The sequence below is a fragment of the Lotus japonicus genome, chromosome 3 (assembly GCF_012489685.1).
Source record: "Lotus japonicus ecotype B-129 chromosome 3, LjGifu_v1.2".
Taxonomy (NCBI): Eukaryota; Viridiplantae; Streptophyta; class Magnoliopsida; order Fabales; family Fabaceae; genus Lotus; species Lotus japonicus.
The window spans coordinates 92,823,051-92,838,153 of NC_080043.1; the positions used below are offsets into that span (position 1 = coordinate 92,823,051).

The 15,103-nt window shown below is 34.9% G+C and overlaps 1 protein-coding gene across 2 annotated transcripts; it reads right to left on the bottom strand.

Moving 5' to 3' along the window:
- Positions 1–314: 314 nt before the first annotated feature.
- Positions 315–5,349, bottom strand: LOC130747503 (phosphatidylinositol/phosphatidylcholine transfer protein SFH6-like). Of its 2 annotated transcripts, XM_057600458.1 has the most exons (14): positions 5,047–5,343; positions 4,618–4,921; positions 4,412–4,511; positions 4,038–4,304; positions 3,872–3,949; positions 3,660–3,761; positions 3,513–3,562; positions 3,251–3,350; positions 3,050–3,148; positions 2,784–2,897; positions 2,379–2,523; positions 1,064–1,467; positions 711–785; positions 315–628 (listed from the first exon to the last, which is right to left on the bottom strand). In XM_057600458.1, the coding sequence occupies exons 1-14, from the start codon at positions 5,114–5,116 to the stop codon at positions 608–610; spliced, it is 1,929 nt and encodes a 642-aa protein (XP_057456441.1). In that variant the 5' UTR covers positions 5,117–5,343; the 3' UTR covers positions 315–607. The 2 variants fall into 2 exon arrangements, with proteins under 2 accessions (XP_057456441.1, XP_057456440.1); XM_057600457.1 differs by having other exon boundaries at positions 315–785; positions 5,047–5,349.
- Between the last annotated feature and the right edge of the window lie 9,754 nt (positions 5,350–15,103).

Genomic DNA, 15,103 nt, shown 5'->3' on the forward strand with positions numbered 1-15,103 from the left:
ATTTCATCCCGATGATAGTGGAATTAACTCTCCCAATGGATAAACATCAGGCATATACAATTTGAACTAATCGTCTATCTACAACTACATATATTTACTTATCAAATGGATCTTCATTCTTCACCCATACAACTACCAAAAGATGCCAATAGAATCAACATCTCAGTAGTTTGGACCACAACCCGTTTACAACCATTCACTTTTACTTTGGAAATTACATTATCACTGCTTGCTTGCCTCACAAATTTACTAAGGTTTACCTTTGAAATAAGATGCCCCCAAATAGATTAATATTCAATGTAAGTTCCGAAAGATCAGAAGAACAAACGCTTTACTAATTAACAACTAATCACACCAAATACAACAATTAACAAATGTGGTCACAGCAAAAACAATAAAGCTAGGGAGAAAAAAAGTCTTGTGCGTTAGCAATAGGTAAGCCATTCTAGCTACACACAAGCTTGAAACAATTTATCAAAGTTTACCCCGTATATTAAAAATCAGTGTTCAGATTTTACATCACTGCAAGGTCAACTCGCCATAGAAACAACGTGGTTTGGAAAACATCCTCCTCCAGAATCTCTCTTTCTATCAGCAGCAACAGAAGTCACCAGCAAAACTTCTTTTTCTGATTAGCAAACAGATATCAAGAATTCGAACAATGTCCATAAGGTTTTAATTGTGTTCTAAAGATACATGTGACAACTTACCCGTAGCTTAGCTTCTTCTTGGCGATCAATGTAAGCAAGCAGCTCTTCTTGCCTCATTAAAGCTCCATAGAGAGCCTATTGCACAATCCAAAAAAACCCAAACGTCAGAAAATTGCTCAGGTGAACAAAACAATGAGAAGCTATGCATTCACTACATCCACAGCTATAATACGACATTTAGGAAATGCACCCAAACATAAATAAGGGGGTGCCTATTTTAAAGATCACAAACGAAATAAGAAAAAATAACAGAAAATTGAAAATACTTCAATGTAATACATGTACGCATAAAATGCATCATCACGACTGCAGTTTCTTTAAAGATAATGAAAAACTAAATTATAGCATTCCACCTTTTTAGTTGCAATTAGCTCTGCTTCCAAAGCATCCACCCGGCAGACAGCAGCATTTAGCAATTCCTCTTTCTCATTAGGCATCTCCGATGGCTTAGATTGGAGAGTTTCAACCTTCTCTTCAAGCTCACCTAACCTTTTCATCATGGAGGATAGGAGATCTGCCTCAGTATGTGCTGCAGTCAGTGAAGAAGAACCAGAGTCTTCCTTATTTGTTGTATCAAGAGTTGGCTCTGAAGTTCTCAGATAATCAGTAGATGATACTGTAGGGAGTTTCTTGGTCACACGACATGCAACTGAGAGGAAGAGAGTCCACAGGGTTAAAAAGAAAAAGGTCACGGCTACCCAAATCCGAGCTTGAATCCCTTCTGGAGCCTTTGGAGTGTCAGGAAGGGGAGGTGTTCCTGTAATGGAAATTTCAATTTAATATTTCCTCAGCAAATTACATTAATTTAAGTCGAGAAACCAAGCAAGGCACCAACTCTCCCAAAAGCTCAAGCTTTTAGGTGCAGTTCCAGGACTTCTGGACTTGTTTATCTCCTAAGCAAACCAAAGCTTCAAACAAAAGCCTTTTGTGCTCAAAGCATTGACAAAGCACAAATATCATGTCAAGGATCAACTATACCAAGACTTTAAACTCTCAAGTGCTGGCCCTGAAATGGTTTGTGTCTAACTTAGAAGAAATTAAGTATGCAAGATGCAATGCGCCATTTTCATAAAGAGAACTGCTTGGTTGCACCAGACAAAGCTTAGACGAAATGCATCTAGCCAATAAAATGTTCTAATAAAACTCAAAAGTGGCGTCAAGTGTCAACACATATAAGGGATGATATAAATTGATTTTCCATAGATCCCTGTAAGGGTCAAGAGAGGGCCATGCAACTTCATAGCAATTAAAAACAAGGGAGTGGATTGCTATTTATGGCAACAGGTGCATGGTGTGCAGCATACATACCAAAAGATATTACATGAGCATTAAGAGAAAACCAAGTTCATATCTTCAATAAAGCCTATCAAAATATCAGCTAATTTCAAACAAACATGGATTAGTCCAAAATTCATTATTTAATTGAACATAATCTTTTCTTATCATACCAAAATGGGAAAATATTACAAAATGGAGATCTGGAGTCCAGACATTAATACATGTACATCCATCAGATGTCCTCCATATTCCATAGTTAGTGAACCAATTAGTGTCATGGCTGAAAATGAATTTTGATGTGTCGGATTATTTTTTCAAATAACTGTATCTATTTTTGGTGAATAAGCCCCAGAAAAGGCATGTCTACTACAAATACCAATTAAAGCTAACCTTTTGTACTATGAGACCTCTGGATCTGGAGTAATGCTTGCTTCTTCCAGCCAGCATCAACGGCTTTGTCCACCATCGGAATGTATTCGTCATACCCTGCCAAGTTGCCACTACCAGCATAGTTTGACTTTCCAACAACCTTAGCCTGACAAAGAACACAACTTGTAAATAATTTGTGCGTTTGGGATAGACCATGGATAAATCCTATGAACAAATCTCCTTGAAAAGCTACATTTAAAATAATACCCCTTAAACTCCCAGAATAATAGGAATCCAAGAAAAATAAAAAATTTGCTACCATTAAATTTAAGGGGAAAACGGGTACACAAAAGACCTACAGTCCATCAACTGAAACCTCCGCTATTTAATAGAAACATGAGAACAGATCACAAGGACATCGCTTACTTCCTCACGAACAGGGGTCAACCTAAGGTGCGAGTAACTCTTCATTGTTTTCGGAGAAGCTATATCTTCAGTTTCAGACCCTGATTCAGCTGTTGATGTATCACTGCCTTTTATCTGCAAGAAAGAAGTGTCATGGTCAATCAAGTTACACGATGAAAAGGACACTAAAGAGTACAAAGGAATCAAATCAGGCTCCACTGCTTCTTCAGGGAAAAAAAACTAGGCTCCACTCAGTCCAGGCAATAATATATCATACAACAAATTACCATTGGGCAACGCGGTTTTGCATATGCAATAACCTTTCCTTCACTGTTTAGAACTTTTACTACCTGCCTTGCCCGCCTTGCTTCACCACTGAGAATTATCTGCAAAATGTCAACATGTAATTAACAGTTAGCATATAACAAGATTGACATAGAAGAACACGTGATGAACTTATTAGCAGCCAAGCAAGGCCAGCATACTACCTTCAAGATTTCAGGGTTTTTCCAGGGCCCTTTATCGGATCTGAGGCAACCTCCCTGATCTGCACAGGTACAGGTTCCTCCAAGAAACTCTGGCAACTCACTTCATTTAAGTTCACCAAAAAAAAATATTAAGCCTTTGGATAATGCAAATTGGTAGTGATGCTTTAAAAGTACAGTACATTCGTCAATAGGAAAAAAATACTCAGAAAATGGAAAACATACAGGGAAATAGAAACATTTAAGATATATGTCGATAAAGTACCTGGAATCGATTATTTCGAGCAGTTTGCTTTGGTACTTGTTTCCAAGAACCTAAGTGATGTTTCCAAAGAGACATCAAACAATGTCAGCAGCCTTAAACCATCAAGAAAAGAGCCTTAGACAGCTAGAAAATATCACGTTTACATACATGAATCTTTGAAGTTGTTTTAGGATCAAGAAAAGACTTGACAGTGTTCCACAGCAACCTAAACCCATGGCCAGCATTTATGATAAACATTTGGCAGAGAGTCTGTATCATCAATAAAAGAATTGGGGACCTTAGTACATGTTTATCTTCAAAATTTCCAATAAGCAAAATAAGGAACATAAGAAAATAAGAGAGGAATTGAGATTGCTCGCCTCAGGGTAATTGTCGCCATCAATTTTTTGTAATCGCATCATGAGTTCCCGGGCAGACTTTGAAAAGTTCTTAAGGCCCTAGAAGTGACACTATAACATAAGTTTTTTTGCATGTTATAGAGATTCGTAGGTAAAATGCAATGAGGAAGAACTAATGGCAACATACCACGCCTTGAACATCTAAGATCGTAGTGCTCGATTCTATGTGCCTTTTGGCAGCAATTGTGCAGGCAGGAAACTTTATCGCAAAAGATTTCTCAAACTCTTGTACGTGGTACTTTACATATCTATCCATAGTAGTGGCTTCCATAAGTTTGTTTGCATCCACTTTTCCAAGCCTTTCAATGTAAACAGGTCTTCCTTCCTTATCAACACCATGATGGCCATGTGGATAGTATTTTACAACTTCGCTTAATTCTTTGAACTCAAAATCCTGAAACAAACATGAAATATTAAGCCAAGATGAAGCAACAATCCAAGTTCTATTAAATTTAAATCTGCAGAAGCTAAAGCAACAATCCAAGTTGTATCTGCAGTTACCTCCATAATAGTGTCGGCGCCAAACTCCTTCCTCCATCGTAGCATATCGGCCCACATATGCTTTGCTTTTTCAACATCAAACTTCCTTGCTTTCAGAAATCTGAGAAATATATAAATTAAGAAAGTACTACAGTATAAGATCATTGAACTCAACAAGGGCAGGGCAATCAAATAAATAAATTCAACTCAAGACCAATGTAGGGCACCTTAACATGATGTGGTAATCATCATGTCTTTCCGGAAGCAATTCATCGATAATCAACGATTGGCGAAAGGCATCAACAGCCTGCAACTCCTCAACATCCCGAACATCCTCAATGGAAACAGAGCTAACCCGCCCGTCACTTTTCCTCCTGCTGCTCTTTTTCTTCAAAGAGTGCTTGAACTTGGAAGATGCATTGAGGGCCTTCTTCTTGAGAGATCCAATTCTGGTCCTCCTTTCATCCTCAGAGTTCTCAAAATCAGACTTCCTCTCTTTTCTCTCATCACTACCGTAGAATCCCTCAAAGCCTATCAAAACCAAAACATGAAAAATAAACAAACCACACACACACACAAGAAAAACAGAAACAGTCAAACACAACACAAACAAAACCAGAATGAGATCAAAAGAGAAAGAGAAGGAACATTCATACAAGGTCTGGCGAAACGGTCGAGCGGGCCGGACATTGTGCAACGGTGGTGAATGTCGGAGCAAAGGTACATTCACAGTTGGGAAAACCCTAGGAAGAATTGAGGAGGAGGCGCGTGGAACGTGTGAGAGTGGCGCGTGGAATAATGAAGAGAATGTTCGGGAATCACGAGAAGAATTGGAATTGGAATTGGAATGTCACTGCTCTGCTCTCTGCACTCTGCTATTACCTGCTGAGACTCAACCTACATTAAATCACAGTGTTAAAGACACTAATCATCCAAATTAATGTTATCATTAATCACATGGTTTTAATTGCCGGTTAAAGATAGGAAGAGGTAGAGGGGTGTGACTGACACATGGCGGTGGAAATGAGGATGGAGGCGCCGGCGTTAGATTCCGTTGAAAAACGTTTTATCCGAAAATATAGTAAAGAATTTAGTAGCATTAGTGGGGCAGCCCATTGGATACGTCCACATCATTTCTTCAGCTACTTGATCTCCTAACTCTGTTCTTATTTAACTGTTAAATGAGAGAAGAAACACATATTAAGGAGTACATTTAATTTTGTTAATTTTTAGAAAGTTATTACTACTTGTTTTTCTATTTTACCCTCTAAAATATGTTTTATCTTTTCTCATTTATTGCTCCTATAAAGGTACTATTAGGAAAAACATCATTTAATACTCTCTTGAAATGCTAAGTGTACAGATATATAAGAATAAAAAAATTCTTCAAAGTAAATACTCCCTCCGTCCAGAAAGTTTGTAGTTTAAGGTTGTGAAGATTAAGAAAACAATTGTTAATAGTATAATTTGACTAAATTACTCTTATTTAATTTTACTAATATGATGTGCAACTATTAAATTATACTTAGATTAAGAAGAATGCAATTAATAGAGAAAAGTTGTGGTTGATTAATATGAAAGGTGATAAGTGAGAGAAAATGTATTAAATGAGGGTATATGTGAAAAAAGTTAACAAAAGATGCATTGGTTTTCTAAAACAACAACCATTATGGAATATTGAAAGATGGTCCAAAACAACAAACTTTCTGGAACAGAGGAAGCAGTTACTCCCTCCGTTCCTGATCTTTTGTTGTTTAAGGTTATGCACATTGTTTAAGAGTGCAATCATTGATATATTTGTTGACATAAGCACCCCTATTTAATGTTCTCTTATAGTGAAGAGAGAGAATTATAGTTATTGGTTAAGAAATTTGTTATGATTTTGATTAGTGAAAATAAGAGGTGGTAGGTGAGAGGTATAGTATTAAATGAGGGTATATATGGAATAAATTGAGAAAAAATGCATTGGATTTGTAAAACAACAAAAATTTTGAAATTTAGGCCAAAAGTTAAAACAACAAAAGATTATGAACGGAGGGAGTAATAAGGAATAGAGGTAGTACTAATTATGGTCTTTATCTTTTGGCTCGGAAAACATTATGGCTTCTATTCTAATCTTTTAGGCAACTAAAAAATAACAAAGGAAAGCTTTTAATTAAATTACACCCGCAGTTCTAATTCGGATGTGCTAAAAGTTTAAGATCTTCCCAAAAGTTCAACTCTTATAAATTGAACTATTGGCTTAGATATTCAAAAAAACCAGTTTTGATCACTACAATCAGCATTCATTGAGTAATTGAAAACAATTTCACCAAATAAAAATATTTTTTAATCAAAATTCAAGTGTTTTATTTACGGAAACACTATATAAGTATATATATTGCACAACATTATTTCGTCTTCTTGGAGACGACACAATCTTACATTGTTAGATTTTAATCACATACAAGTTTTTCTCATTCTCGTACTTCATGTTTTCCGTCAAACAAAAAAAAAAGTAACTAGTTGTATCATGCTTTTCATTTGTAGTGTCATTTGCGGCCTACAGATATTTTCCACAAAAGTGATAATTAAATATAGATATATATTACTTTAAGATATTTAGGTTAACTCCCCTTTTATCAAATTTAATCTGACTTTTTGCGGTTCAGAGTTAATTTAAAATTAAATTTGACTTTATAATCAATTTTAAGTGTTTTTATATTTATTGGAATGAAGAGTCTCTAAAAAAATTAGTTCCTAACCATTAAAAATTGTGAATATTCCTTTTTAAAAAATTATGAATATTACAAATTTACTATTGCTTTTTTTTTTTCAAGCGTAAAAAGAAGTGCAAAGTCCGTATAAAACTTCTGTCATTTGACCCACCACGAATATTATTTTTTGTTGCTTTTCATTTGTATTAGTTTTTGTTTAAATTTTTTTTTTCAAAAGTAACCCCTCATCCAATTACATAAAAGATAAGTGAGTTAAAATTTTACTAATTTATTTTCAACTCACTTATCTCCAATATAATTAAATGATAAGTTATTTAACTCAAACTTTCTGATGAGTCATTTAGACAACCTTATAAAAAAAACTTACTTCTTTAATAAAATACTAAATAGTCCCGCGTGATATCTATCTCAACATGCTGTCTTATCAAAGTTGCTTTTTTTTTATTTTATATAATCATCAAGTTGCTTTTTGTATTGCTTATCTTTTTTTGTGCAACTCTTCATGGAGGCAAAACCGAAAACATCTACATCTTTTTTTGAGTGAGTGTTTTTTACCAATCATAATGATACTCACTTTTTTTTTGTGAATATGGGAAGTAATGGCAAAGAAATTACAAGGTTTATGGTCCTAAGTAGTGTTCTGTCTTCCTTATTACACGTCCCATGTTATCATGTCCCTATAAATTGAAGCAATGAAAAAAAGTGCTGGAACTTGTTTGCCAGTAATGAAATGAATGAGTGGATATCAGCCACAGCATGCAATTTTGGTCAAACATGCACCTAGCTACCAGTTATACCATTACTCCAAGACCGTCTCAAAGTCAAAATAACAGTCACATATAAAATTTATTTTAACTCAAACTATTTGTCAATTGTCATTTTAAAGCTTAACAATATAAGTTACATTTTGATAATATTGTTGTTATTTTTTCACATAATAGGTTATATTTTATCATAGTTTTATTATAATGTTATTATAAACTGTTACTAAAGAGAATATGTAACGCTGAAATATGAGACCGTCAAAACTATTCCGTAAAATTTTAAAAACATATTTTCCTTACATATGACTACACTTTTGAACTGTTGAGAAAAAAATATTGCGGTACGTATTACCAAAGGATTCTAGGGGTCCAGGTTGAGGTAGGGTATACACAAGTTGGTTTGGGGCAAAATATAATCTGATTCGATACAAGCTGCGACAACAAATTTTTATATAGGTGAAATCATTGAAAAAACCCACACTAGCTAGTTACACCAAAACAGCTAAAAAAACAACATCACAAGAGTTAAATTATACTTATCTAAAATTAATTGGACAGTGGTCAAACATTGCCACTTGCCGTAAAATCCAAGTAATTAAGGGCAGAGCCAGAAAGCAAACATTGCATGATTCTTAGGTCAAACAAAGAAACAAACATGGGATAGAGTTGGTGATTCATGAAGATCTCAACGAGCTGTGTGGTCCAAATTTGAATTTATGATCAGTGTGAAGTTCATATCAACTGTTTTGTACTGCAACTTTGGAATCCAACATATGTTTGATCTGTCAAGATCAACTCCACCATTCGAATTGCACAACGCACACACACCAATAAAGGCTACCTGATCAATATTTTTAAATCAAATTTTAGTAAAAAAGTAACCATTGTTTTATTGAGTTAATTTAAATCTATTACTCCATCCGTTCCATAAAGTTTGTAGTTTAAGGTTGTGGTAAGCCCAGTTTGGAAGAGCTTATTTGAGCTTATCTGACAGCATAAGCTCTTATGCCAGTGTTTTGGAGGGCTTATGCAAACAGCTTATGACCTGCCATAAGCTATTTTCAGCTTATTTTCATAAGCTACTCAGGATAGCTTATGAAAAACAGCTTATGCTTATATACAACTTATTTTTAATTTATTTCAATAAATTTTCAAAAATAGCTTATGAATAAGCGCTTATGTCATAAGCGCTTATGACCATAAGTGCTTAATTAAGCTGTTTTTCCAAACGGGGCAAAGAGTAAGAAAACAATTATTGATAGTATAATTTGACTACATTACCCTTATTTAATTTTACTAGTATGATGTGCAACTATTAAATTATACTTAGATAGAGAAGAATGTAATTAATAGAGAAGAGTTGTGGTTGGTTAATATGAAATGTGATAAGTGAGAGAAATTGTATTAAATGAGGGTATAGATGGAAAAAAATTAGCAAAAAATGTATTGATTTTCTAAAATAACAAACATTTTGGGATATTGAAAAATGGTGCAAAACAACAAACTTTCTGGAACGGAGGGAGGAACTTGTAGCTATGAATGAAACTCCCCTTCTATAACCACTATAGCAGCTTTCCTAGATTTATTTGTTAAGACTAGATCCTAGTGAATTTTTTTTGGTCAAAGGATGACGATTCATTCAAAGTGGGTCAAAGCCCAGAAAGGTGGCTGGGCCACAGTACATTCAACCATATTCACAGGGCCCCAACTAAAATGCAATAAAGTTCATAGGCCTGTTGGGCCTATTTCCTTTGGTGTGTCTTGCAAGTAGTTTGGCTGTAATCTCACTTAGTTCTAACTTTGTTTAGATGTCCTAAGTAGTCATGGGCTTAATTGTTTTTGAACTACCTTGTAAGTTGATTTGGGCTAAAGGCCCAAATTTCTTTCGTTCAATGAATGAACATCTGTTGTAAGTGCCTTCAGGCAACTCTTTTATTGAATGAATCATGAACCTTTGACCAAAAAAAAAAAAAGAAAACAGTGTAGAGAAAAAAGCATTAAAGGGGTCTCGGTTGAGCAGCATAAATCCTTCAACCACCCTGCCTGGCAGTTAGAGACAAAGACTACACTGTTTCCAAAAGGGGATCTAAACTTGATAAAGGTCCCGTTTGGAAAAACAGCTTAATTAAGCACTTATGGTCATAAGCGCTTATGACATAAGCGCTTATTCATAAGTTATTTTTGAAAATTTATTGAAATAAATTAAAAATAAGCTGTATATAAGCATAAGTTGTTTTTCATAAGCTATCCTAAGTAGCTTATGAAAATAAGCTGAAAATAGCTTATGGCAGGTCATAAGCTGTTTGCATAAGCCCTCCCAAACACTGGCATAAGAGCTTATGCTGTCAGATAAGCTCAAATAAGCTCTTCCAAACTGGGCCAAAATCAGCAATCTACAGCAGCTGTTTTCCATAGAAGCTTTCGGGGAGAAACAGTTCTAGACTAACGAAGCCAATAAGTTTTTAGAGAAACAGTTATGGACTAACTAAGCCCAGTATGTCATTGCTTTCCTATTTCTTATTTCAACCAAAACTTTCAGCCCAATATAAATAATCAACAAACGCTATTTACTAGTCGGGCTTGGAAAACACTTATGAAGATATCATAGAAGGAAACACAGCCGATAAGAGAGTTTTGAATTGTTCACACTTGCACACCATTCATGGAGTAACTTTTTTTTTTGTATTTTTTTTCATATTACATACTATATATTCCATTTCTCTGCTTTTTTTTTTCGGTAAGAATTAAATTGGGATGTTAATGAAAATTTATTGATAACGTGTGAGGTGAAAAAAGATAGGTACTTAGTTTTTTTTTTCATGAGTAAACGAGATTACAAGGTCAGATAAAAGAAACTAATACTTTAAGTAAAAAGCATTACATAAATTAAACATGAAAGAGACTATACTAAAAGGAAGAAGATTCTAAAACATCCTAAAAGAGCTCAACACCGTTTACCTTTTTGCAAAAAAATGTGCAATAAAATTTGCTATTTTCAAAATGTGTTTGCAATGAAAATTGTGATCTTGATCGACCAATTAAAGATAAGAATTCTCTCACGAATTGGAAGGGAAAAAGTGAGTCACTTTATAAATTCAACAAATCCATAACAACCTCATAATCACTCTCAATTAACACTTTAGAAATAGCTCAAGCTTGAGCAAGCCTGGACCATGAATGTACCTCATAATTCAGTATGAAGAATTGGACAATTTCCCCAATTTCACCGAGTATCCAAATCCATTGATCTAAGATTCATGTAAGAGCGTTATTACATATTAACGGTGTGACTAATTATTTTATCATTAATGATCTCATTTTAACTTTTTATATTAAGCAATAATTACTATAATATTTACAACAATCAATTTTTTTTTCAAATTCTATATTTTTTGCCTGGATATGTAAGCCACGGAGAAAAAGACAGTACGCGCCGCAAACACAAACATTATGATGGTGAAGAGTATGGGCAATTACGAGATTGTGTTTGTAGTTTGTACAACAACACAACAACAACGACGTAGCCCAAGATGTTGACCCGAATGCAATCATTCAAACTACTAGTAACAAACATGGGCCTCTAGAATCTCTTCTCTTTTTCGTGGGCAAGTGCTGCACACACTGCCAAGTATCCAATGGCTGCCAAGCGAACACATGTTAGCATTTATATGCAGATAATAACCACAAACAAAAATTTGAAAAATCACAAACATGAAGTAACGAGGACTAATAAGATCTAGACTTAATAATATCCGTAATAATTAATGTCGTTCAAGATGAAGTACGTCTTATTTAATGTTGTTGGAGTTAATGATTCAATATTACACAACTAAATCCAGACACGGATTCAGGTTAACAGTGGTATGGGCATTTGCCCGAGCATTTGCCCCCACTTGATTTAAAAAATATAGTAAGGGTATATTAGAGTATTGATATAATAAGTATTATTATGTTACCATATGGTAGAAAATGCCCCCACAATATGATGTATATACAAACTTTTAAGAATAATATTCCACATATTGTATATTGCCTCCATAACAATAAATTTTTGGATCTATTACATTTATTATCTCATAAGCTTCCTACAATTAATGACATTCTAATTACATGCTTGATCTCTATAATTGTGGTGCTCTTATAAATTTGAAACATTCTGTTTGATAGTACTCCTTCCGGTCCTATTTATAAGCAACAACAAAAAATTCACATAGTTTAAGAAATGTAGTAAAATTAGATAAATTGCATTAAATTTGTCTTGAATCAAAATAAACTTCCAAAATTACCCTTTGTTATTAACTAGATAAAATGCATTAAATTTGTCTTGAAAGTGGGAAAGAGAGAGAATAATTAATGAGACACATTCTACAAGTTAGAATTAATAAGGGCATCATTGGAAAAAAATACTCCCTCCGTTCCTTATTATAAGGTCATTTTTTAGTGTTTTTCTTGTTCCTAAATATAAGTCCATTTACAACATCAATGGAGCATTAATTATTTTTTTCCAAAACTATCCTCATATTTAATATGAAAGGGACAATGAGGTTTTGAAATAATAACTTGGAGAGAGAAATTTATAAGAAATTAAATAAGGATAGTCTAGGAAAGTGAATAAATTCTTTTATAAATTTATTGCTTGTAACTACTTTTCTTAATCTAAGAGAATTAGGTAAAATAGACTTACATATAGGAACGGAGGGAGTAATTAATATAGCTCAAACTTTCATTTGGTTCTTATAAAAAGGACCAAGATTTTTCTTCTCTTTCATGCTTATAAATATGACCGGAGACAGTATTAAACTGACTTGACCCCTAGATTTATATTTTTTTGCATGTATATATTTTGGGTGATGATTGGTTCCCACCAGAATAGTACAGACATTTCTAAACATTTTTTTTTTTTATCTTTTTCTTCCAAATAGATTCACATCATATGTCACATTTATTACTAATCTCTCATCTTTTTTCATCTCTCTTGTGGTCTACACTCTTTAGGTGTTTTTTTTTTGATAGGCAATAAGAATAATATTGAATAGAAGTATAAGGGGTACTTCAACCCAATACAAATAGGGAGATGAAGAGAAAGAGATAAGAAAAGAAAACAAGTATAAGACAACCAACCTACCAATGATAAAATCTACCCCACCTACAACCCACTTGAAAATCGTCAATACATAATAGGCCTCATTAAAACCTTACTAGGATAAAACCCCCTTGGAAAAACCTAGTAAGGAAAAAGAGTACCAATTATGTAAGGACATGAAGTAATTTCCAAGAGGGTTTACAAAAAATCTAAATTCCCTTCCCAACCCCAACTAAAGAAGCAGCAGGTTCCCACATGCTTACATTCCACAAAAACCTCCATGGCAACCATGCCCTGAATTAAACAATAATAAATTCTCTCCTTTACCAGGCCTTCAAAATCTTGAGAAATATCCACTAATTACACACTGCTATCAAAGAAATCTCCCACATGCTATGATTATACCTCCAACTTTCATCACGTATCACTTCAACATGAAGTGTTTTTACTACTGCCCACCTCCACTGAACAATAGACTTGTCATGAACCAAATAACTCCAGAAATATGACACAACATCCAAAAATCTCCAACATATAAGAAGATTAGATAGCCACTCCTAGAATTGAGAAGCTTCAACACTTGTTCTGCTATACCAACCTTTGCCTAGCCCCACAGAGCCGAAATATAATTGCCACCACCCGTCATTCACACAAGATAGCATTTTATAAGTATATAAGGCTCAATTCACCAACAAGCAGATCAACACAGCCTTTAAGTTCCAGATCAGTACCTACAAACCACCAACTCACCAGCTCGACTTGTCAAAGTATCACCAATCAAGAAAATCACTCTCCTACCATACTGAGACAATACGTAGGATTTGAGATCCATTCGTAATGAGACACTGAGAAACCCCTAACCTTTGCTTTTAGCCAAAGCCATGTTCTGAACTGAATGGACTCAAAAATCCTATCCACCTCCACTGCCTCTCCTTTAAAAACAGAGTTATTCCTTTGATACCAAATTGCACAAACAGTAGCAATCCAGATCATCCCCATCGATTTAGGAAAACGCATACCTGCACCCAGTACCTCACAAAATTGAATAAAGCATGCCTTAGGATCTTTCTGCAGAACAGTTCGAACACCAAGCCAGTTGCATACCTTCGTCCACACAATCCAACTAGTCATACATTCAAAAATGAGATGAGAACAATTCTCATCCTTACTCATACATAAACCACATTCCAATCCAGAATTAGCAGGTAACACACTCCTATGAGCCAAATCAGCCTTAGTTTGGATCCTATTAAGAAGGATTTTCCAGGCCACAGCTATTGAGTTAGAGGGAGCTTTGGTCTTCCAAATTCTATTAAAAACATTCCCTTCCACAAACGCCGGGCTTTCTTGTAGCGAATCATACGCAGACTTAACGCTATAAATTCCAGAACCATCCTTCAGCCAGCACCAGGAATCCTGTTGGTTTAATTTTGGTGAAAAACTCCTCAGCAGAGTTCTTTATTCCTCAACTTTGTCGAGTTCTCGGGCAAGTAGCGGTCTAGTCCAGGAAAAAACCCAAGTCCAATCATTAGCATCCCAAACACCCATATCAAAAAATGAATTCTTCTTTTGAGCTGACAAATTAAACAAGCGCTGAAATTTATCTTTCAATAATCCAGTACCCCACCAATCCTCTTCCCAGAATAAAAACTTCTTTCCATCACCAGTTCGACGACAAACAGCATCATAGAACCAATTGTTCTCCTCACAAATCGCCATCAAATCTTTCCACCAGATCGAGTCATTTGGTTTTACTATTCCCCTATATTTAGCATTTAGAATACGACACCACAAGTTGTTTTCCTCTTTTAGCAGCCGCCATCGCCACTTAGCAACTAACGCCCAATTAAAAGTCTTCCAATCCTTTACTCCCAACCCACCCACCCTCACCTACTGGTTTACAAATTTTGTCCCACCGCACCCAGGCAAGCTTGTTTCCCTCCCTAGTATTCTCTCCCCATAGAAAACGACGAAGAATACTTTTACATCTAGCTAAAAATCCAGCAGGCATTCTAAAGAACGACAGATAAAACAGAGGGATAGAGGATAGTACAGATTTTATTAAACAAAGTCTACCCCCGAAGGATAGATGACGTTGTTTCCACTTCGACAACCTACTGCGTAATTTTTCTAACACTGGATCCCAGAA